Below are 23,125 nucleotides of genomic sequence, written 5' to 3' on the forward strand. Positions count from 1 at the left end.
AAACTGAGGCACAAAAAGATTAAGTAATTATCTTTATCTTCTGCATACTGGATGAGAGTCTCAAGTTTCTTCTCTTCATCAACAGACTATTTTTTGAAATGCCTATTTCCGTGTTCTTTACCTCCAACATATATATTTAATTTTCATTTTTTTTTAACTCTGTTGTTTTAAATTTCTACATAACCGTCTTTACCTTATTTCTGTTCATCTATGTTTTCTCCTCTCTTCACCATTTGTCTGCTTCATAGAAGCCACTTCTTACAGTAGGTCGTTCTCTGAATCTTTAGGATAATGTTTCTTTCAAGTTTTCCTAACATAATTTTTTAATTGAAGTTTATTGGGGTGACAATGGTTACATAGGTTAACATAATTTTTAAGGTGGCATATTTATTTTTTCTTGTGGATTGAGATCAATAAACTGTATATATGGTTCCCATGTCCCCGCCCCACTATGCACAGGTGATTTGAAGTCCATCTTGGATGAAATGGTGAGTATATTGATGGATACACGCTGTCCTGTTTTCAGCTCTATACTTTGGTGCTAAGGTGGAGAATTTCCTATCCCTGCTAATGGGCCTTGGGTCCACTGAATTGATGGATAACAGATACTGAATTGTGTAAGATGCAATGCACAGCCTGAGTTATTGTAACGTTTTTCTCCCTAACTCCATCCCCACTTTCCATGACTTGAGCTGTGGGGACTTTATCTCACAGGACATAATGTGCCCAAATCAATATATTTGGGTCATGTTGCTTTCTGGTGGGGAGAAGGGGTTCCCCATTGAAAAGACAGAGATAAAAGCACATGACAGTGACAAAATAACTCCTTGTTGTCTGCTAGGCACAAATTAGGAATTTACAAGATACTGAGCCTTGGGTGTGTTTGTCATAACCTGCCTTATTTGTTATCTGAAGAAATGTCCCCAGTTTCTGGCAATAGGTGGATTATCAATCTTAGTTTGGGGTTTCTGAGTTTTCTTCTTTTTCTGGGTCAGCAGAGGTATTCGTACAGGAAGTTATAAGCATTCAGCACAGTTTAATTCAAAACATGTGTACTGAATGACCACAGAATGCCTCTTGTCCCAGGTTGCAGATAAAGCAGTGAACAAGACACATCACTGCTGTCTTCATGGGCCTTGAGGTTAGGAGGGAAAACACGCTCTTAACAAGTTATCTATGCTTTATGAGTGCATGAAAATGGAAGAACGGGTTACTAGGCATGTGTACAGTAGTCAGGTATCATTTTGAAATGCCCAAATCATTTAATAAGCTACCTTCACCTTTCTTCATGTGAATAAAACAGTTTGGTTTTGTTTTTCTTTGGTATGCTTTACTTTTGAGAGCCCACAGCAATTGTAATCATTTGAAAGTATTGAACATTTTCTCCCATAAGCATCCAATCAAACAAAATAGCATGCTATTAAAATATTTGCATTAATTCTAGAAGGTTTTTCTACTTCCCTACATTTTCATGAAAGAGAGACTTAATTGCCTAAAATGATCATAGTTCTTTAAAGAACTGTTTTGCAACTGGACTTTCTTGGTAAACTTTTTGATTCCACGGGGGAGGAAGTAGTGAAAGGTTCTTTTGTTTTCATGCAGGAGGCGGTGGTAAATGATACTTCAGTTACTCCGTGTCATCATTCCTAACACACTTAAGGATTTTTCTTCCATAAAAAAAAAAAGACAGATTAATATTAACAACAATGTAATCACAGAGAACAAACCAAGGAAAACAGCGTATTTGCTATTGTGAGAAATTGATAAATGTATTAAACACCATGACTTGCACCAAGATAGACAAAATAGGTGCCTCTGATGGAAAATTGGTGGTTTTGAATTAACTTTCTAACATACAAATGGGTTCAGTGTCATACCCATTCCTTCTTTCTTTCTTTTTTTTTAATGTACCCAAAAAACATGTAGTATCTATTAATACAATCATGAACTAATACAAAGAGTGTAATTAGTATTTACCATTCTAAGTCTTAGGGAGAAAAAAATTAATTTGACAAGCCTTTAACATATATACCAGGGATGCAAAAAAAAAATGTATAAAAGTGGACACTTTGGTCAACGTTGCTCAAGCAGTAGTTCGCCGTAATCAGAAGTGTCTGCACACTGATGGTAACCGCTCTGAGCACCTCTTGTAATTGCAGAAGTCAAACGTGACTTGTATCCATCCGTTGTTATCAGTATATATTGAATATTATAATTTAATACAGTTTTCCTTTCTTAAAATGTGTATATATATTCGTTTGGCACCCTCTGGATATATTTACAATTTATTAGGTACTATTCAATACCAGCACTGTATTCTATTTATAATTGAATACATGTACATCAACTAATTATTTGAAGCAAAGTACATACAGCGCAATGAAGGCTTGAATGGAAATTAAAGGACTTTTAAGCTGGAAGTATTTATTGAATCTCTACCTACTTTCTTTTTGAAGGAGAGTGACAAGGCACATCAAGTACATTTCAGAGTAGCAGGCTTCAGAAGGAAAAAAATATATATATATATAGTTTCAAGAAGCGGAGTACAGCATTAGGAGTAGAGACAGTGGAAATGTAGTGGCTGTATGCGATGTCAGAGGGGTAGCAGATGGGGGAGAGGGGTTGTCACTGTGTGAGGGATATAAATGATAAATGTCTATTACATTGTTTTGTACACCTCAAACTAATAAAAAAAATATTTCTTAGGAAAAAAAGAAAACACAGAGAAATAATCCTTTTAATCATCACTTTTTATTAAACAAAATTAAACATTACTGTTGAGTTTATATAATAGTATTCTTTTTGAAGAATTCAAAATACTTTCCCACTCCTGAAACAATGGTGTATTCATAGCATTTCTGAGACTTAAGGAGTATACTGTGAATATTTCCAGACGAAGGTATTGCGAGTTTAAATGATTTACTCAAGGTCATCCAGTTATCCAAGGAAAAAGAAAAGTCAGATTTTCAAATTTCCATCTGCTTGTGACTTAGCACTATTTTGTGCAGTTCTATATATAACTTAGTAAAATGTAATTCCTGATTGTGGTTCATCAAGGTGAGGCTTTGCCTGTCACCCAAGTCACCTCCATCACAAAAGCACTAATGGTAAAGAAAGCAAGTCAAAATTCTTGTAAAACTCTAGGTGATAGCCCTTAATTTGCAGATAAGTGGGTTGAGGAAGTGACTAGGTGGCTCTAGAAAAAGTCAGGGTGAAAACCGTCAGGAGAAGAGTCCCTTACTCATCTACCATGGGGGTGTTAGCCCACAGAGGAGGAAAATGATCCTGGCTAAGCTGTGTGCGCCCTGGAGCAGGACTCTTAATGGGCTCTCAGAAGAAAGACCAGAACCCAGGTTCGATAGTAAGGATTTTATGTGGTCCCTGCAGGGCTTCCCGTACCCTGAGGGAGACCGCCTCTTAAACTCTCAGTCTGAGAAAAAGATGCTTTTAGACCAGTTCAGAAGAATTCACCTTTTACAATGGGGAAATGGCACAGTGTCATCCCTTGGATTGGTCTGGACACCAGGTCGTGTGGTTAGAAGGTTTCTGTTCTGCTGGGCCATCTTGGACCAGTTTTATGGATAGAGAGAGCAGGCGTTGGGCAGGCTTTGATTGACTATACCTATGGGTGTTTATGGGTTGCGGCCTTTCCTACTGCCCTGGCAGGGATGTACAAGAAGCAAGGAAAAAACAAACACACAAAAGCAACAGAGAACTCATCCCTAGGGGGTTCCCCCATTCCTGAGATCCTTAGCCAGTTGGCCTGGAAAAATATGGTGACTGGTCCAATTTATCTGCTCATTTGTTTAATGAATAATCAGATCTAATATGATTTTTGTTGCGTATTGTTTTATGACAGTAGTTCCAAAATGCTGTCTAATCATCAGAAAGATCCCTTACTTCAGTAATTCTCAGGTAAAGCCACAAGATCTCCCTCACTCTTTTTTATTTTGTTAAATAGATTTCTTACTGATGCTAATGATGAGTCCAGTTTGGAAATCGTTGGCTTAAAATATTGATTCAGTTTTAGGATGAAAGTCTCATGTCTTTTTTATATCTCAGAGAGAACTGTTTATTAGCCTGAAGGTTTCATACAATAACTTTCAAAAAAAAAACATAAGCCCACATCTAAGCACAAGAAAAGATCAAATTTACACGCAATGGGATTTATAGATGATGTAATACAAAATTGTACACCTGAAATCTATGTAACTTTACTAACAATTGTCACCCCAATAAACTTTAATTTAAAAAAAGAAAGAAAAGATCAAATTCATGGAATTATGATGTATTTTTAATGATTTTTATTTCCTTCTTGTAAAAAGTAATATTTTAATATATTTATTGTAGAAAATTTTTAAATTCAGAAGTGCGTCAAAGAGAAAACCACAGAAATAATCAAAATTAATATTTTGATGTATCTTTCCTTTTAAAATTATGAACGTACTGTCTGCTTATTATCAGAGTGGGGTTTTTTTGTACTTTCCATTTTATTGTAAACATTTTTGCATTTCATTAAAAAATATTTTTAAATAATATTTTATTCACATATCACTGAGCATTTAGACTTAATCCAAAGGCTGTTAGTGAGACTCTTGGTAGAAAAACAGGCACCTATTTAGGATTGATTATATTATTCCCTTCTCCCAAAACCTCACAGTTTCTTACACCACCGAATGGAGCAGCTGCCCTGATCCTACTGAAGTGTAGGCATCCCGTGCCTTAGCTGAAACTTTAACTTTTTTACATTTTTCTTTTTTGCACATCTGTTATGACCAAGGATTTTGAATCTCATTTTAAAAACTATCTATGCTAATCTATATCAATCCCCCAGCTCTCTCCATTTTCCCAGACTCTTTCCTTCTGTCTCCCTTTCTCCAGATGTGTGGTCAACAGACTTTCCCATTGCCTCAGCATCGTTTAGAGTGGTTTCCTTTACCTCCTTGCCATAGCAGACAGAACACAGGCTGTCCCTTGAGAACTGCGCTATCTGGCTGTACTGTTTGCTGATCCTCATTGTTGCTGGCACCTGACTTCTCGCATTTATTGATCTGGGCTTTCAGCTATATTCTTTTCAATTCCTGTCATCATTCTTAGTGACCTAAGCATCTATGATTGTTCTTCTGTAATACTCTTGGTCCTTTCCATTCTCTGACTTCTCCCCAGTTAGCTTTTCTTCTACCTTTGCAGATCTGTTTGTTCTTATGGTCACATTCCAGACATCATCACCACCTCCAGCTACGTTATTATTATTTTTAATTAAAGTTTATTGGGGTGACGATTGTTAGTAAAGTTACATGGATTTCAGGTGTACAATTCTGTATTACATCATCTATAAATCCCATTGTGTGTTCACCACCCAGAGTCAGTTCTCTTTCCATCACCATACATTTGATCTCCTCTACCCTCATCTACCACTGCCCTCCCCGCTTACCCTCTGGTAACCCCTAAACTATTGTCTGTCTGTATGAGTTTTTGTTTCTTCATTTGTTTATCTTGTTCTTTTGTTGTTTTCAGTTTTATATACCACATATCAGTGAAATCATATGATTCTCTACTTTTACTGTCTGACTTATTTTGCTTAACATTATAATCTCAAGATCCATCTATGTTGTCGCAAATAGTACTATTTCATCTTTTCTTATGGTGGAATAGTATTCCATTGTGTATCTATACCACAACTTCTTTATCCATTCATCTATCGAAGGACACTTTGGTTGTTTCCATGTCTTGGCCACTGTAAATAAAGCTGCAATGAACGTTGGAGCACATATGTCTTTATGGATAAATGTTTTCAGATTTCTGGGGTAGATACCCAGGAGAGGGATTGCCCCAGTTATATTATTTAGATTTCAGATATCACTCTTTCTGATTGCAGTGCCCTATACTTCCAGACCATGTAATCTATCTGGTATATTCATTGAGATATTCTCTGTTATTATTCAGATTCCCAAATTGTTGACCCCAAACTAGTGTTTACATTCATCATCATCTTGTTCATGTCTTTACTTCTGTTCTTACTGAGCTTAAATTACATGTTCTATTATTGAAAGTATTATTTTGATAATATTATTAACTCCCTTTCATGTTTCTCTGTGTATCTATTGGGGAAAACTCCACTTTTGAATGAACCCAACTACCAGTCCTTTCTATGAATTATACCACAGCAAGTAAATATAAATGAAGCAAATTATAAAAGCTGGCAGGTTGATCATACATATTTAACCAGTCTCCTTTCCCAGACCCCCCAAAATAGCAAAAACAACAAAGAATAAAAACCGTATAAATCTACAAGGGCAAAGCAATGAAGAATAGACAACAAAGAACAAGAGAAGGTGATAACATTTTAGAAGATAAGATGACTTATCTGAGTGGACCAAGCTGAAATCTAAGCACCTACAGGAGGGACTTCCAATGAGGTGCAGTGCATTCCCTCTGCATCACCCTAGAAGACCCAGTAGTTAGGGGCTCTGAGTACCCCAGTGGCAGAATGGAACACTATGTTGTAAAAATAATTTGTTGAAAGCTGTAAGGAGGTCTGAGATATCCAACCCCTCAATGACACCCGCCCATTCAGGAGATCTGTTCTCCGGAGAAATTGTACCTAAGACACTAGATAAAAGAAGGGCAGGATCAGCAGAGGGCAGCCGGGAGGTGCTACTCCAAAAATTGCCTATTTGTTTCATGGTGAAAACCCTGCTTTCCTTTTCCTCCCCAGCTCTCAGCAGTTAATCTTATTATATCTTCCCCATGCCAAACTCCCACTCCCAACACACAGTGAAAGCTTGAAATCTCTCTCAGTGGAGAGGCTGAATGACACCAGAATAAAGACCTACAAATTCTATAATAAGGAAGCACCAAGCAAAGGAACCTCGTTGCCTTAAAATGTAGCCCATTAGTCTACCAGTCCAGCCCATGCCAGAGACCCAGTGATCACCTTTGTGGGGCTTTACTTAGAACAATAGGAATCACCAAATGTGGAAGGAAGCCACTAATATGAAAGACAGATAAGACTAATAAATCAACAGATTCAAGTAGAAAAATAGAACTCAAATGAAACAGAAACAATGTGGGGAGCTGAGGGAAAATGTTTAATTATACTTAATGTGCTCAGAAAGTTAGGAAAAGTCTATGAAAAAGAAATGATTAGAGAAAAAAACAACTTTAGGATATTTAAAAGGTAACACTCAAAAAGTGTAAATGTTAATAAAAAGTGTTGGAAGATAAAATCAGAGAATTCTCAAAAAAAAAAAAAAAGAATATAAAGACAAGGAAAGTATGCGATAAAAATAAGAAAATTTAAGGATCAGCTCAGGAGGCTCAATGTCCAAATAATAAGAGTTCCAGAAAGAAAGAACAGAGTAAAGAGAGCAGGGAGAAAGTTATCAAAAGAAATAACGCAAAAACCTTGCCAGATTGATGAAGTGTCAGGTACAGTGAATGAAAAAAGAACCATACAAAGGCCCTCCACGGGGAAATTGCAGAAAACCTGGGATGACGACAGAATCTGTGAATGTAACAGTTCACATACAAAAAGAAAAAAAAAATGAGGACTATATCAGAGAAATACTGGGAACTAGAAGATAATAAATCTTCTGGCTTATTAGATTACATGATTTTCAAACCTGAGTTCCAAAGTCAACCAAACTGAAAATTGATTTTGAGTGTGGCATTTCAAACAAAAGATCTCAAAAATGTAACATCCCACGCACACTTTTGCCCTAGCAAAGCTTGGCGGAAACACAGGAAGAGGATGACATGGGATCTAGGAAACAGGGCTGACATTGAAAAGAAGTCCTAGAAATTCTCAAAGAACAGAGAGAGAACAAGCAGTCCAGGTTGGCCCAAAGAGGAGCCTTGGGATGTCCCCCAAAAAAGACTGAGAATCTGACGTTTTAATCTGGTGTAAAATTGTATTGAGATGTTGGAGAGTTTAAGAATGAGCCACAAAACATAGAAAACAGAACAAATGAAAATAAATTGAAAAACTAACTCCAGGGGAAGAAAAGCAAATAAAGTAAATGGATGGTGAATCTTTGTATATTGTTGGCTCAGCAGTGAACAGCAATATTTATGTAGAAATAATAGTATAAACTCTGAATATTGATTTAATTGCATTGAATGGTGGAGGGAGGCGTCTAAGTGGCAGTAAGGGGCTGCTACTTATTTAATGCAGTGAAATTTTTAGCTGTAACAATAAAGTAGACAAATCAAAAAAATACCACATTGTATGTTATTAATAAAAATGGAGGTTCACACCAGAAGAAACAGTTAAGGAAATCAAGAGTATTTGTCCTAGAAGTGTAAGTACACCTTGAGTTTTTAAACAACATGAATGCAATACTGTAATGAAAATATGAATATAGCAAAATGCCCCCTGTTCTCTCTCACACACACACACACACACACACACACACACACACACACACACACACACACACTTTATGATCTCAAATGGGCACTCAGGATTGCAAGAAAATGCTGTTGCATGTATTTAGTTTGAGTGATTTCTGAGTCAGAAATCATGCCAATTTTATGGTCTCTTCTCTTCACCTCAAGCCCCCCACCCCACAGTACCATCTCTGCCAATTACTTACCCTTAAATTTCTTTAGAAGACTCATCACTAGAGAGTTCCCAAGTCATTCCAACAGCAATAATCCATTCTCATGTTCCACGTCTTCTCTCAGAAAAGTCCCTGTTAATTCGTGGGCTCTGGAATCCGTTCCTTCTCCTCTTCCTGAGAATTCCTCCTCTCCTCTGTCACCCCTTCTCTCTGTCAGACACCAGCCTCTCCTCATCTCCTGAATTATTGACAAGCATGCTCTTGTAGCTATACTTTTAAAAATATGCAGCTCTCACTCGTTCCCACTGTCTGTTCCTGCTGCCAACAATTTTGTCTTCTCCACTCCATCATAAAACTTCTCAAAAGTGTTCTCCACAGCCACAGTCTCCAGTTTGGTCTTTCCATTGACATGACAGTCTCTGTGATTCGACCATAGACATGGTTACTTAGATATTTGTTTATTGTCTTTCCCCACATCCCCCTCCCTCAGTAAAATGTTCACTTCATGATGTCAGGGCTTTGTCTTCTGTATGGCAATCTCAACACTTAGCATTTAGCACCTGGCACTCAATAAACATTTTTAAACAAATGAATCAAGTATAAAATCTTATTTCAAAAGGCCACAATGATATTTTTAGAAGATGTTTTAGTACATAATGTGCAGTACATAATATGGAACATACAGTGTGACAATTACTTGAATGAATTTTTTAAAATCTATGCTTAAAAAAAAACCTTTGATTTACTATAAATATGTGATGTGAAGCAAATGAAAATATGAATATCATGATTTTTGCACAATCTGTTTTTACATTATATATATGTATATAACATGCTGCAAAAATAGCTAAATATTTAACAAACACAACCAATACATGCAATGTGTCAGTTCTCATTGCCTAAAATTCTGAATTTCAGAGCATATGTATTTCCTGTGGTGAAGTGCTCAGAAATAATTAAAACTGTGTACATTTTTTAATGGGAAACGTTGCTCTATAGATGGGGTGTGCTAAAATCATCAATCAGGGTTTATTGTAACAGAAACAGCTGACACCTAAGGAGAACTTAAGGTAACCTTTCATAAACATACATCAGCATCATTGGCTGGCTCTTTCCTTGTCTTTTTTCTTTCCCCCCCCCAAGTTCTCTCTCCCCCTGTGCACCTATAGTATCCCAGTCCAGGTGGTTAATGACCTCGTATTTTTTAAATGTGTCACATTTTTAAAACGTGAAATAACCCCTAACAGAGTCATTTTTCTTCCATTGCTGGCTACAGCTCCCTATTCTTATTCCAGAGAGCCCTCCTCTGTGCCAACTGCAGCCAGTCGTCTAGGGTACGATCAGCACCACGTGTGGCACGTTAGGGACCATCTTCATTTTGTCCAAGGGTGTGAGGCTGTAAGAGATCACCACGTAATCTAGCAAGAGAGATGTATAAACAATGGAAATATATGCATATCTATCTATCTATATGTGTGTATATATATATATGTATGTATGTATATATATATATATATATATATATATATATATATATACACACACACACATATGTGTATATATATTTTTTAAAAAAAAATAAATACAACTGTCTGCTGTTTAGACTCCCTAATAGAAAATTTTTTCCTGTATTTTATTGTGAGATTTTTGCACATCTTTGAGTGAAACTGATCCATGATTATGTGGGTTGATTTAGATGTAGCTTTATGAAACAAATTAGTTTATCTTAATCATTTCATATATTTAGAAGGATATATGTAATCTGGGAATTATCTGTTTATTAAATATTTGAGAGAAATCAACAATACACTGATCTAGGCCAGGGAATATATTAGAGAATGATTTGTTAAGAACAACGTATTTTTCATTGTTATTACCCATTTTATATGTTTAGAAGAGTTTATATAACTTAATGGTTATTTATTCATTAAGAACTTAAGAAAATTCATCACTACAGTGATTTACAGGTAGAGTATTCCTGGAGGGAATCTGTTGATAATTTAGAACTATAGATTTTTCTACTTATAATTTTATTTCTCTCCCACAAGGCCTTCTGCTCCATATACAGTTTGGTTTGCCTTTTCCTCCTGGATTTTAACTGCATATGGAGGGAAGAGGCAGGTTTTACGAAATCCTACAGCACAGTATACTCTTGTAGTCAGTGTGCTGGGAAAGTATGGAGGATTTTGGTATCTATAAGTGACATTGTTTCGTGGTTTTCATCTGTACATAATGCTTTTTGAGGTTCTGTTATTAGGCAAATATTAGCTCCTGAAGTAAATTGAATATTTTTTTTGTTTTCTGAAACATCATGGATAGCATGAGAATTACCTTTTCTTGAAACTTGGAAAGACCAAAACAGCAAACTAGTCTGGTCTTGAAGCATTTTTCAATATTATATGTGTTACTGAACTATTCTGGATTTCTACTGCTTACATTAATATTGTAATTTATGTTATTGCAAAATTATTCATTTCATTGACTTTCTCAAGTTTCATTCATATAGTTTAATATATGTGTAAAAATACACATAATACATAAGTAAATTTATTTTATGTACATTATGCATAATCTATATATGAGGCATGACAATTAAGTTCACGAACTTAAAAGAAAAAGTGCTACATACTTCATTACTGATTATCACTATGGTCACCTTCGAAGTACTCCCCTTGGGAAGCTATGTACCGATGCCAGCCCCTAGTCCACCCTTCAAAGCAATTTGGAACTCTTTTTCTGGAATGGCCATCAGAGCTGTCATCATAATACCTGTGATGTCCTAAATGTCATCAAAATGTCTTCCTTTCATGATTTCCTTTATCTTTGAATAAAGAAAGAAGTCATTGGGGGCCAGATCAGGTGAGTAGGGAGGGTGTTCCAACACAGTTGTTTGTTTACTGGCTAAAAACTCCCTCACAGACAGTGTCATGTGAGCTGGTGCATTGTCGTGATGCAGGAGCCATGAATTGCTGGTGAAAAGTTCAAGTCGTCTAACTTTTTCACGCCGGCTTTTCAGCACTTCCAGATAGTAAACTTGGTTAGCCGTTTGTCCAGTTGGTACAAATTCATAATGAATAGTCCCTCTGATGTCAAAAAAGGTTAGTAATATCCTTGCAACAAGTTCGCGAACTTAATTGGTAGACCTCGTATATTTGTATATTAATGTTTATACATACCTATATGCATGTGTGTTCATGTCTGCACAGAATTTCAGTAGTAACAAATGCAATGAAGTCAAATCATTTGGGTGAGCCAATTGCTAGAAAGGAATGGAGACAGATGCTGGCAGTGGTGAATCTTAGAAGACTTGTTGATTAAGGCCTCTCTGAAAGGGTGTAACTTTAACTAAGATCACAATTTTATGGAAATACAAGCTATCCCAAGATTTTGGCAAACTGCTTCCCTGTCAGAAAAAGTAGGAAACATGAAGTTGGTGAGACAAAAACAAGCTTAGTGTGTTTAGGGAAGGGCACTACCATGTTGCAAGGGAGTGAGTTTGGAGGCCAGAGAGCAAATGGTCTGACAGACAGTGATGCTCCTTGAACAAGTCCCAGCAAATACAAACACTCAGTAATTCCTCACTGAGAAAGAGTGCAAAGTTTAGACATTTTTTTCAATCTGATAGAAAATCATTAGAAGATTCCCTGTTTTGTATTAAGCCAGTAAAGGGCCTTGCTACTTTGCCAAAGGTCAAAATGGGGCGTAGACACCCATGGATTCTCACTGTGGCTTTTGGGGGCACCCTGATGAGGAAGTTCCTTCCAGATCCCAGCTGTTCAGTGCTTGTTCTCTCTCATTTGCAGCCTTACCATTTCATGCTTACATATGTTTTCGTGGGTATTTTAATGTGAAGGAGAGAAAACATGAATAAGGTCTTGCTGGAATTAAGAGGTCAGAACCTGTGTTTTCAAGGAAAATTCTTTCATCCGTCATATGATAACAACAAAAATTTCGAAAGCCTAGTCTTACTTGTACTGTAAAAAATGCCTTTACCTTCTTCTTGTTAGAAGAAGACTAGTTTCTATTGACTCACAGCCCATTTTTAACTATCCAGTTTGTCAATTATTTAGTTTCCTTGCTACTTCTTTTTTTTTTCCCATCCAATTCCAGGGAAAATCACTTCATAACAATTAGAAAAAAATCAGAAATGGAAAACTCAAAACATCAACTTTAGGAATTTTATTTATTTTATTTTATTAAGTATCACATCAGCTACAACAGCACACCACCGTGTTTGAACAGAAGGGAAAAAGAAGAACATTTTTATCTGCTTTGTTTATACTCTGAAGTAATTAAAGTTGCTTCTACGGTGCTGTAATAATTTGACATAACTTATGAATGTGCTTCCTTCCTACATTTACAATTCCATCCAACCTGACTACCAATTCAAGTGGAACTTGCAATAAAAGTCAGGCAGGAGCATGTGATTTGCATTTTAAAATGCTCATCCCCTAAAGACAGAATCTGATAATAAAAACAGCTTCAGTGAGGAATTGGAATATAGTACTTCACAGATATTCATTCCTAGATACAATGACAGGAACACAAGCTAATCAGTTCTGAGAACCTGAATTCACCATGGACAAAGCCGTTGCTCTCTGGGTGTCAGTTTGCTCTACGTAGATTGGGAATGATAACACAACCTCAAAGGGATATCCTAAGGCACTGATTCTCAAAGTGTAGCCCCAGACCGGCGGAATCAGCATCACCTGAGAAATGGTTAGAAATGAAATTCTGGGGTCACCCCAGATGTACTGAATCAGAAACTCTGGGGATGAGCCCAGCAATCTATTGACAAACCTTCCACGTGATTCTGATGGGTACTAAATTGTGAATGACTGTTAAAATGATTAAATGGGATAATATATGTACAAAGTAATAGTGTTTTGATAGCTGTAATACAGTATCCATTTGTTAACTACCATTATTGTGCTGATAGTAAATCGTTTCAATAAATACCTATAAGCAGAATTGTACTAATTGGAACATAAGAGAGTGTAACAGGTATAATCCTTACCTTCAAAAAATTTATAGTCTAGAAAAGATTTATAAGGAAAAAAGACCATTGCAATGGTGTGTGCCAAGTGCTGTCATAGGAGTCTGCAGATTTCCTACGGGGCCAAAGATGGTATGTTTAAGTCAGGCAGTTATGTGGTCTGTGTCTTCACAGATAAATATGAGTTAGCCAGATTGCGAAGAAGTGAAGCCATCTTCCAGCCATTGAGAATAAATGTCCTGGGGAGTCTTAGAAATGTGAAAGAGTGTATCTGTGAAGGGCTTCCAGTAAGAGGAAAAGGAGCACTGAGATTAAACCGGCTGTGGCATCAAGGAGCCACGTCAGAAAACAGTCTCCGTGTAAAACCGCTTCATCTGAGCAGGAATCTGGAAGTTGTGGGAAAGTAGTAAGGGGTTTGAATCAGGGAAGTTAACAGTGGGACATCAGTCTGGAGGCGGGAAATCCAGTTAGGGGCCTGCTACAGTACTAGAGAGATGAGGGTGTTTGGTCACGTGGCCAAAGTAGGATGGGGCAGGAGGAGGCATGTCTGAGGCAATTTGGGGGTATATTTTTAGATGGAACTTCTATGGTTAAGATGATGAGTGGAGAAATGGACATGGGAATGTAGAAATTGAAATTTAACCTATACATCTTTTTTTCAAATAAAATTCCTATCTCTTTCTGGTGCTTGAAATGTTGTATTACAAAATAGAATTAAAGATTTCCTTTAGTTTTATATTTGTTAGGAAAAATACAATCAAATATCTTCTCCCCATTATCCCGAGTCAGTGAAAAGTACTGAATCTGGTCCTCTAATTTACATTTATAATCTCTTCTAAATTTGAATATGCAAATCTCAACATTTTTATGAAATAGCCATGCCTCTGCATTAGCACTTAATTTGTCCTTTTGTTACTTTAGCCCTATTTGAAGTCCAAGTGTTTAAAAAAACAGAGAAAAACCCCTGCCAATTCCCACCAGATTAATCCATGAAGACATGCTTAGAAAATGTGTGGCTCTTCATTCCTTTTTCCTGGCAATGAGACACATGAGCTGGGCCCAACATACCGATGACAATAAGGATGGGAGGAGTTTTTGTTTCAGGTGTTAGTGAGTAATGAATGGGTGTTCCCAAGCATACCTGGAAATAAGTTGTTCTTTCATAACCCCTTGGTTATAATCTGCTAATAGCAGAAAACCTGTTAGAATTTAGGAAAGATTAGGATGTTGGCTCTGGATGAGAGTGTCTAATTATATTTCATTTCTCCCTTTCCCCTGTTTGTGTTAAGAAAATAGGCCCTTATGCTTGGGATGGAGTGGGACGCTTATCTTTCTCTTTCAGGTGGACTCTCCCTAATACTTCTAAATTTTACAAAATATGTTGGAGTTAATTAGTCATGGAGGAAATTAGTCCAAGCAAATTAATCACCAGTACTCAATGTGGAATTCCAGTGCTTTGTGGCTCAGAGACTATTTAATGGCTTCTCTGGCTTTCTCATTTTCTGTTAAATGAATTCACCCATGACAATAAGGATGGCTTGTTAAGGGCTCACCTCCATTGCCCTGTTCTCCTGCTGGCACAGGCTCGGCACACAGCCCTGAACACACTTGGTCAGAGCCCTGCTGAGTAGGGACAGCACCACCCTCTCCCCACTTGGAGTTTGTACTTCCAGTGGGTAGAAACCTTGGACCGTGTGGCGGAGGGGATGTTCATTGAAGACACTGAGCATCTTCACCTGCTTTTCCTTCCCCTACCTGTGCAACTGGATCAAGGACCTCCAGGCATATTCATATGTAAAAATGTTTTTTAAAATAGTGTCATTAATAAGCCATAAAAAACAAGCTGTGGCAATGGCTGTTTGCTGCTTCATAAGTTTTAACCAAAGCTCATGTGAGGACGGGAGACAGGGCAGTTGTGAGATACCAGCTCCCTGGAGGGCCCAAGGGCACAAGGTCAGCAGGGAATAGTCAGGACCGTGGTTTATACCAGAAGGCAAAAGACTGCGTATGGAAGAGCTTGGTATAGATAACACTTCACAGTCTACAATGTACTTTCATATGCATTGTTTTATTTAATTCTCGCACACATTCTGTGTGGCGAGTTGTAATTCTTACTGTTTATAACAGGAAACTGATGTCATTTGACTCCTGAAGCCACATAGCTAGAAAGTGGCAAAGTTTAGCCTCAAATTCAGGTGCCCTGACTAATCTTTTCCTAGTACCATATCTGCCTTGTCAACACACAGAGATGTTTCCCAGACAAAACCTAATGTGATAAATGGACATTTTCAGGTCATTAAGACCAGAAATTTCTCCTAGTGGTGCTCTCCTAACAGATAAAAATTATAACGTTAACTACCTTTATAAGAATCTATACTCCAACTTTGGGAAAACAATGGGAAGCAAAACCATTTACTGAACAGAGCATTGCCTGAAGAGACAAAGAGATATAGTTTAAAATCTCATTCAGAATGTGCCCCCGGGTGACTTACTGTTCAACCCCACTATGCCTTTATTTCTTTAACTATGAAATGGGGAAATAATTCCTATTCTGTAACATTACTGTATTATAAATCCTATATTACAGCATTTAGAATATCATTGAGTTTCAGCACATAGCAGGTATTCAATTGGAATTCCTATTGGGCTTTATATATTGCAGTTTTCTGAAGCATGGAATGTAAATGTAGAATGATGCTGGCTCCTATAAACTAAAATTATATACATGAATTTAATAATCATAACATGTTGCTATAAAAACACCTAATAAATAGAAAAACAAGTCTACTGCTACAATGCTAACTTATAAATCTAATCTGAAATATATTTAAAATACATGCTGCTTCTGAAGGGATTTTCCTTCTACATCCTTAAAAAGTGCAAAATTACAGTAAGTATGGTTGAGGAAATACAGTGTAATAAAGAATTTGGAAAACTAGAGGTTAATTTAGGATCACAATAACAACTTACATTTGAACACATCTCTCCAGACCTCACCAATTATAGATGATTTTTATATTCTTGGATGACCAGTTTTTCTGAAACATTGTTATATAATGCATATAGATAAAGACTTCATTCTTTGGAATAAATATAATTTAATATGTAAAATGTGCAATCTCAACTATACATTTATGGAACAGGTGATATTTAACTATATCAAAATTACAGTAATATTTAATTATATCACCTGTTCCATAAATGTATACTTGAGATTGCACATTTTTCACTTTCTAGATCTGGAAAAATAAAGATTCTTGAAGCAATTCTTTCATCCTCTCCTTTAGCACTTTTCTTTACCTTTATTATCTTTCACATATTTTATTTCTACTTTGTATCTCAGTTATTTTTTATAATGTGTCTTTTATTTCCTCTTTAAGTTTATACTCCTACAAATTCTCACACGTGTCTTGTCCATCCTTTATATATCTAGTAGAGTTTTCTTGTACATAGTAGACATTCAATACATATTTTATGAATAAGGGATCATTGATTTAATGAAGAGAACTTAGGGATCAAAATGGAAGAGTAGGAAAACTAAAGTTGTGTGTGTGTTCTAGTAATAGAAGACCCAATTCAAGCAGCTCAAATGATGAAATAATTTATTGACTTATGTATAACGGAAGAGTCTGAATGCAGACTAGGCTTGGAACATGAACTGATGGAGAAGTTAGCAATGCCATCAAGGTTGTTCCTCCGTTTTTCAATGATTTCATAGGCTCTGTCTTCCGATTTTATCTTCAGGCTGGCTTCTGTAGTAAAGTGGTAGCTTAGAGGGTTCCATGCTTCCTTTTCCACATCAGAGTCAGAGAAAGTAATCTCTTACCACAAATATCCATCAAAATGTACCCCATGGTGACAAAAGTTGTACTGGACAAACTGATTTCCATGCACTTGTGTGAACCAACCCCTGTTAATTAGGAATGTTGTGTGTTAATAAACAGGGTCTTGAGACAAAACTCTATACCAAGAAGAACAAGATAATACTAGAGGTTAGGTTGGAATTCAATCTCAACGAAATCATAGAAATGCTTACAGTGTGATGGAAGAAAGAGGGAAAGCCCAGTGGTTAAATGAATTCAAGGGAGACATTAATTACATGCACTGTAATTGGATAGTAATTTGAACTTCCATAGTTACAAAAATAAGGTTTATACTCATTAGGTATGTGAAATAAGTAACAAAATGACAGCCCCATATTAGCTCAAAATAAATCAGATTTTCCTCATATGCATTTTGCTTTTGGGTACTTTCTGGAAAAAAAGTAATTTTCTTCCCTTTTGTCCAGCTTAACAGTTAATTTTATTGGTTAAACTGATTCTGACTCACTATGAAAACACAAGACCTCCAAAATAATTACATCACATCTAACATTTATTTTCTTTCTTCTTGACATTAAAACAGAACAAACAAGCATTCTAATTTGGATTGAGGTATCTTAGCATAGTATTATATAATGCTTATGGTCTTTATGTATCCTTTTTGATTATATAAGAGGTAAAAATCACAATTGTATTCAGTCTTGTTTAGTCACAAAATAGCTAAGAGATGACCTAGTAAGGGCTGTTCTACTCCTTCATTAATTGTCAAGCAGATAAAATGAATTTCATTGTCCCATTCTTTTAGGCATCTTATTCTTGGCATCAGACAATTATGCAGCCCTCCCAGCACCCATCCCACTATAACAACCACCCAGCTCCCCACAGCTCTACCTAGGGTGCCCCACTAGGACTGGTCTTTGCTGGTTGGCATCCACCTAGCCAGAGCACACTGAATTCCACTCTATAGCTCATCTATTCTCCCGATTTTAATGGCATCTAGAGCTCAGACTGCCACAAATACTTTGAACATTGAATTATCCACAGACCCGGTTTAATAAGACAAAGAAAGATGAAAATGTATGTTAAATATTCTTACTTGCTTCTTTCTGCAACTCAGCAAATGTTTCTCCTTGGTGAAGAGGGATGAAGTATGGTGGAGAGGGATGAAGGAGAAGGAAGAAGGCAATAAGAAAAAGATTAAACTGAAAAGTGTATACATGATATGATAATTTTTCGAAATTAAATGTCTGTATGGGTTATTGTAGACAGCTGACCTTACGGAATTCCATGATGCATTGTTGAAAGCAAAAGCCAGTTAGTTACAGAGACATGTAGATGCTTCTATTACAGTAAACACACATAACCCATATATACATAAGTGTGTGTGTGTTTGTGTGTGTGTGTGTGTGTGTGTGTGTGTGTGCGTGTTCTATGAGAAGGTGGAAGGAATGGAAGACATATTTAGCTGTTATATTAGTTACATCAGGTGGATGAAATTGGATATGAAGATGAAGGGCTGTGTTTTAACATATATTTGTGTATAATTTCACTTATTACTTTAAGCACGTATTATTTCAATCTGATAAACATTAAATGAGAAGGAAATTATGGTTTGGGAATCACTTTAGAGATTGCAAGGAACAATTTGTTCATTTATATTCAGATTTGTTGACTGGAATTATTTTGAACCATAGATTTCACTGTCTAATTTTTAGCTTTCAGTAATTTCTATTCATATTTCAAAATTAATTTATGTCTATTAAAATTCACAGATGATAAGCCCTCTTGATAACATGTATAGAAAACATTTGGTTTCAAGATGGCAAACTGATACACAAAATATATTTAAGTGGAAACTTTTTGGGTAGTATACTCAGTTTCCTCTAAAATAATCAACTTTAGAAGAATTTTGTAGTATAAATGTCTAACTCAAAATTTCATTCATATTTCTTAAATTCAAAATTTTCTTAGCCAAAAATGACAAAATTTCAGCATACTTTGAAAGTAATTTTGGTCCTGAAAGTACATTCCTTTCTATTACTTTTCTCATGTTAGTTGATAACATTGTACCACTTTGATCTATTCTTTAATATAATCTTTCTTTAGTAAAATAAATAAATAAATAAAAATTCAGTGATATGTACTTAGGTATCTATTAGAAAGAAGGTTGTACATTGTTATTTTTATAGGTAAACTTGTATCAGTCTAAAAACAAATTGCCTGTCTTTATTTTTACTTTCATCCATAGTATCTATACCTATTTTTGTAAAATTAACATCAAAATTTTTTTCAGTATACTTTGAAAAATATTTTTTAGTAAAAGATTGTCAAAATAAAAGTTCACTTAATACTCTTATTTGTTCATTACCAGGAGATACGTATATATGTACAATATATGTATATATACTTTTTCTATGTATGTGTATATACACTATATATATATGTATATATACTATGTATATATGCTATATATAGTATAGTATTTATACAATATATAAATACATATATGAAGATAAATAGAGAGAAGATGGATAGACAGAAAGATAGATAATGGATAGATAACTTTCATACTGTTTTTCCATGTAGTTTGGATTTTCCCCCATTATTTTTTTAACTGGCATTCCAAGATACTGTCTACTGAAACTGATCTTAATGGGCATATTGAAATACCTACAATTTGTCTAAAGCGACGATTACTATAGTCCTGATCAGTGAAGTGGCACTTTCCAAATCTAAAGGAGCCCAGTTAACCCAGTATGAAAAAGTGTCCCCTATCTCTAGGCCACACCAGAGTGTGCACATGTGAAACACTGACATTTAGAGTCCACTGTCAAATGAGGACTGACAAGGAATATATCCTAAATGTTGTGAGAATGAAAAAACATAAACTCCAATCTTCAACAATTCTAATTAATTTTAATTTCAGAGACATTGAAGCGATCAAATTGTCTTAAATTTGTACCTTTTAAAGAATCATTACTAAGAAAAGAAAGCGTTCTTTTGAACCTCCTTGAAGCTCTCAGTTTTTTTATATTTAACAGAGCTATTGCTTTTGTGAAGGAATTACTATTGAGCATTCCAATTTTCAAATTCAAAAGAGAGACTGAGAAAAGCTGTAACAAATGTGTGCTGAAGAAGCATTGCTTCTAACACACAGCTTTTAAGCACGCATATTCAAAAGCTACTTTTTAATCCTATTTTGTAGCATGTACCATGAACTTGGCAGGAAATTCAACTAACCCTTTCTTGTATCCTATTATTTCTGGTAAACAAGAATGTGTACACATACTTTCACACCCATTCGCTAATACGTACCACCAGAAATATTCTGACACATTTACTGCTTAGAAATAAACCTCATCTCCTGTGGAGGCCCAAGCGAGACTCCATCTGTGAACTATCTGAAGACCATCCACAGCACAGGGGAAGCTCCCAGCGTTATAAGTTTCAACATGTATGTCCCCAAGTAAAGCAAATGTAATGAAATTCTATTGGTAATCCTAATACTTCTAGTGAGATTATTAACCTGATTCCAAATCTATGAACTTGGTAATAAAAAATAAATATGCTCTCTGATTTATATTTATGTTAATCTAAATTGAGTATTCTCTATCAGTGTATGAAAGAACTTAAATCAGATCACTATTGAAAAAATGTGCTAGCGTTTGGCTTTGAGACAAATGATGAGTAAAGCAAAGCAACATGGAGACTGGTGAAAAGCAAGTCCATTTTTGAAAACATAAAAGGAGCCTGTGAAAACCAAGTTCCCACCTTATAAAGTCAAGAAGGGGATAAATATTTTTTTTTAAATCATATTGCACAATAATCTTAAAATAAGGAAATTTAATTTGGTTTTTCCTTTGGTTTAACATTTTTGGTTGCTTATCAACATTACCCACATTTCTGGTATCTCATTGTTTATTGACATTTATCCTTTTATTCCATGACAATACTGCTAAAATATTTTGTTTTTTTTCTATCATGTTTTATCTCATTTCCAGATGTGGGCAAGAATGGAAAGGAAATCGATGCCACATCAAAGTTAACCCGCCTACTGCAGATTTCGCCTACACTCAAAATAGTAGGTGACATTGTGACTAAACCAATCACTTGGTTTTTGAGTCTCTCCTATTTCTGACTGCCTGTTTATCTTTTTCATTGGTTTGAAATTCTAGGCATATGGACTCTCCTAGGTATTGGATTTGCTTTCCTGATGACTCATATTACAGTTGCGGTCTTATGTTTCCTTGCGAACAGAAAAAAACCAGTAAGGTAAGTGAAGCTTTTGATGGCTGAATAAAAATCTACCATGGCAGAACAACCTTCCGAAACATTGATTTCATTTGCTGTGTTTTCCTTTCACCTCACTTGATATGCAGGTAACTTTAGTGTTTCTGTACTTATAGATCTTTCTCTGGGCAGAAAGCCGGAGCTACTTAAAAATCACTCTTCTTTTTTTTTTTAGTAAACAGCCTTAGGTTGACTTTTCAGATTATGTTAGGAACATTTTTGATGACAACAAAAAAGAGGACATGTCATTGTCCACAAATTAAAAAGATATGAGGGGACAGCTGTGCACTTTCTGGTGGTGCTCAGGGAAGGCAGCAGACCTGCAAAAGACACACTTTCTTGAGCTGCCCTTGGAGGCTGAACTCCAGGCACCAGCGTTCCAGGCCAAGACCCCCATGTCCTATACAGTGCACAGAACAGAGGCCAAGGGCTGCTGTACCTGGAGAAACTCTGCAGGCTGCACTCAGGCGTAACTCAGGAGACCTCACAATCCACAGTCAGGATGCTGGCACGTCCTACCCCATCCGCATCTATCCATCACCTGTATGGGATACAGATCACCCCATAATGAAAGTGATTGACTTTTCCATGAACCGAGCAAGATAAAGGCTCAGAATAAGATTTAATGAAATTTTAAGAAATTGAAGACATGCCTCACATCTTGCATGCTGAGTCTGTGGTCAGAGACAATCCTGATGTGTCACCGAGCACTGAGTAACTGCATTTTCATTGGTGTCAGTGGTATGTGCCTCCACTGGATGAATTCTTCTCAGATCTATAGCTTGCTATCTTGTTAATTAGCAGCCCCCAAACTGGATCTATTCTAGAACTATGGTGTTCGTTAGAAAAAAAGATATGACATTTTTAACCCATTGCTGTCAAGAAGATCTTACTGATCTATGATTCTTTACTTATTTCTCACCTGCCTAAAATCTGCCAGATAATGTGGATGTAAACACGAATGAGAAGCAGTCTGCACTTAAAGGAGTTTGTAATCTAGTGGGGAAAACAGACACAAAGCTACTAACTGAAACACCGGTTCTGTTCTAGAATGGTTCTGTTCTGCAGAGAAGCAGAAATGGTGATTACATGGATGGATGGATGGATGGATGGATGGATGGATGGATGGATGGATGCTAGATAGATAGATAGATAGATAGATAGATAGATATCCTATTGTTTCTTTCTGTGTGTATATGCAGAGGGCACCCCCGATATATATATACATTTTTAAATACCTTCATATAGTCTATAACATGTTATATATTATGTAATATATAACATTAATATGTTATTTATTATGTAAGTATTATATCAATGTATAATATTAAAACATGTTAATGTAATACATTAAGATACCTTGAGATTGACATATATCTCTATATGTAAAATATGATATCTTAATACATTATATTAATGTAGTGTATATTAATTATACAAATTATACTTGTTAA

General features: G+C 35.9%; 1 protein-coding gene across 1 annotated transcript in view; it reads left to right on the forward strand.

Moving 5' to 3' along the window:
- Window positions 1-23,125, forward strand: part of MALRD1 (MAM and LDL receptor class A domain containing 1) — a 544,472-nt gene that overhangs the window by 491,801 nt on the left and 29,546 nt on the right. The window contains exons 37-38 of the mRNA XM_074324842.2: window positions 21,383-21,462; window positions 21,557-21,653. Coding sequence (XP_074180943.2) covers window positions 21,383-21,462; window positions 21,557-21,653 — 177 coding nt within the window. The remainder of the gene's footprint in view (window positions 1-21,382; window positions 21,463-21,556; window positions 21,654-23,125) is intronic.

Source organism: Rhinolophus sinicus, chromosome 1 (genome assembly GCF_057876585.1).
Source record: "Rhinolophus sinicus isolate RSI-liver-muscle chromosome 1, RSI-T2T, whole genome shotgun sequence".
NCBI lineage: Eukaryota > Metazoa > Chordata > Mammalia > Chiroptera > Rhinolophidae > Rhinolophus > Rhinolophus sinicus.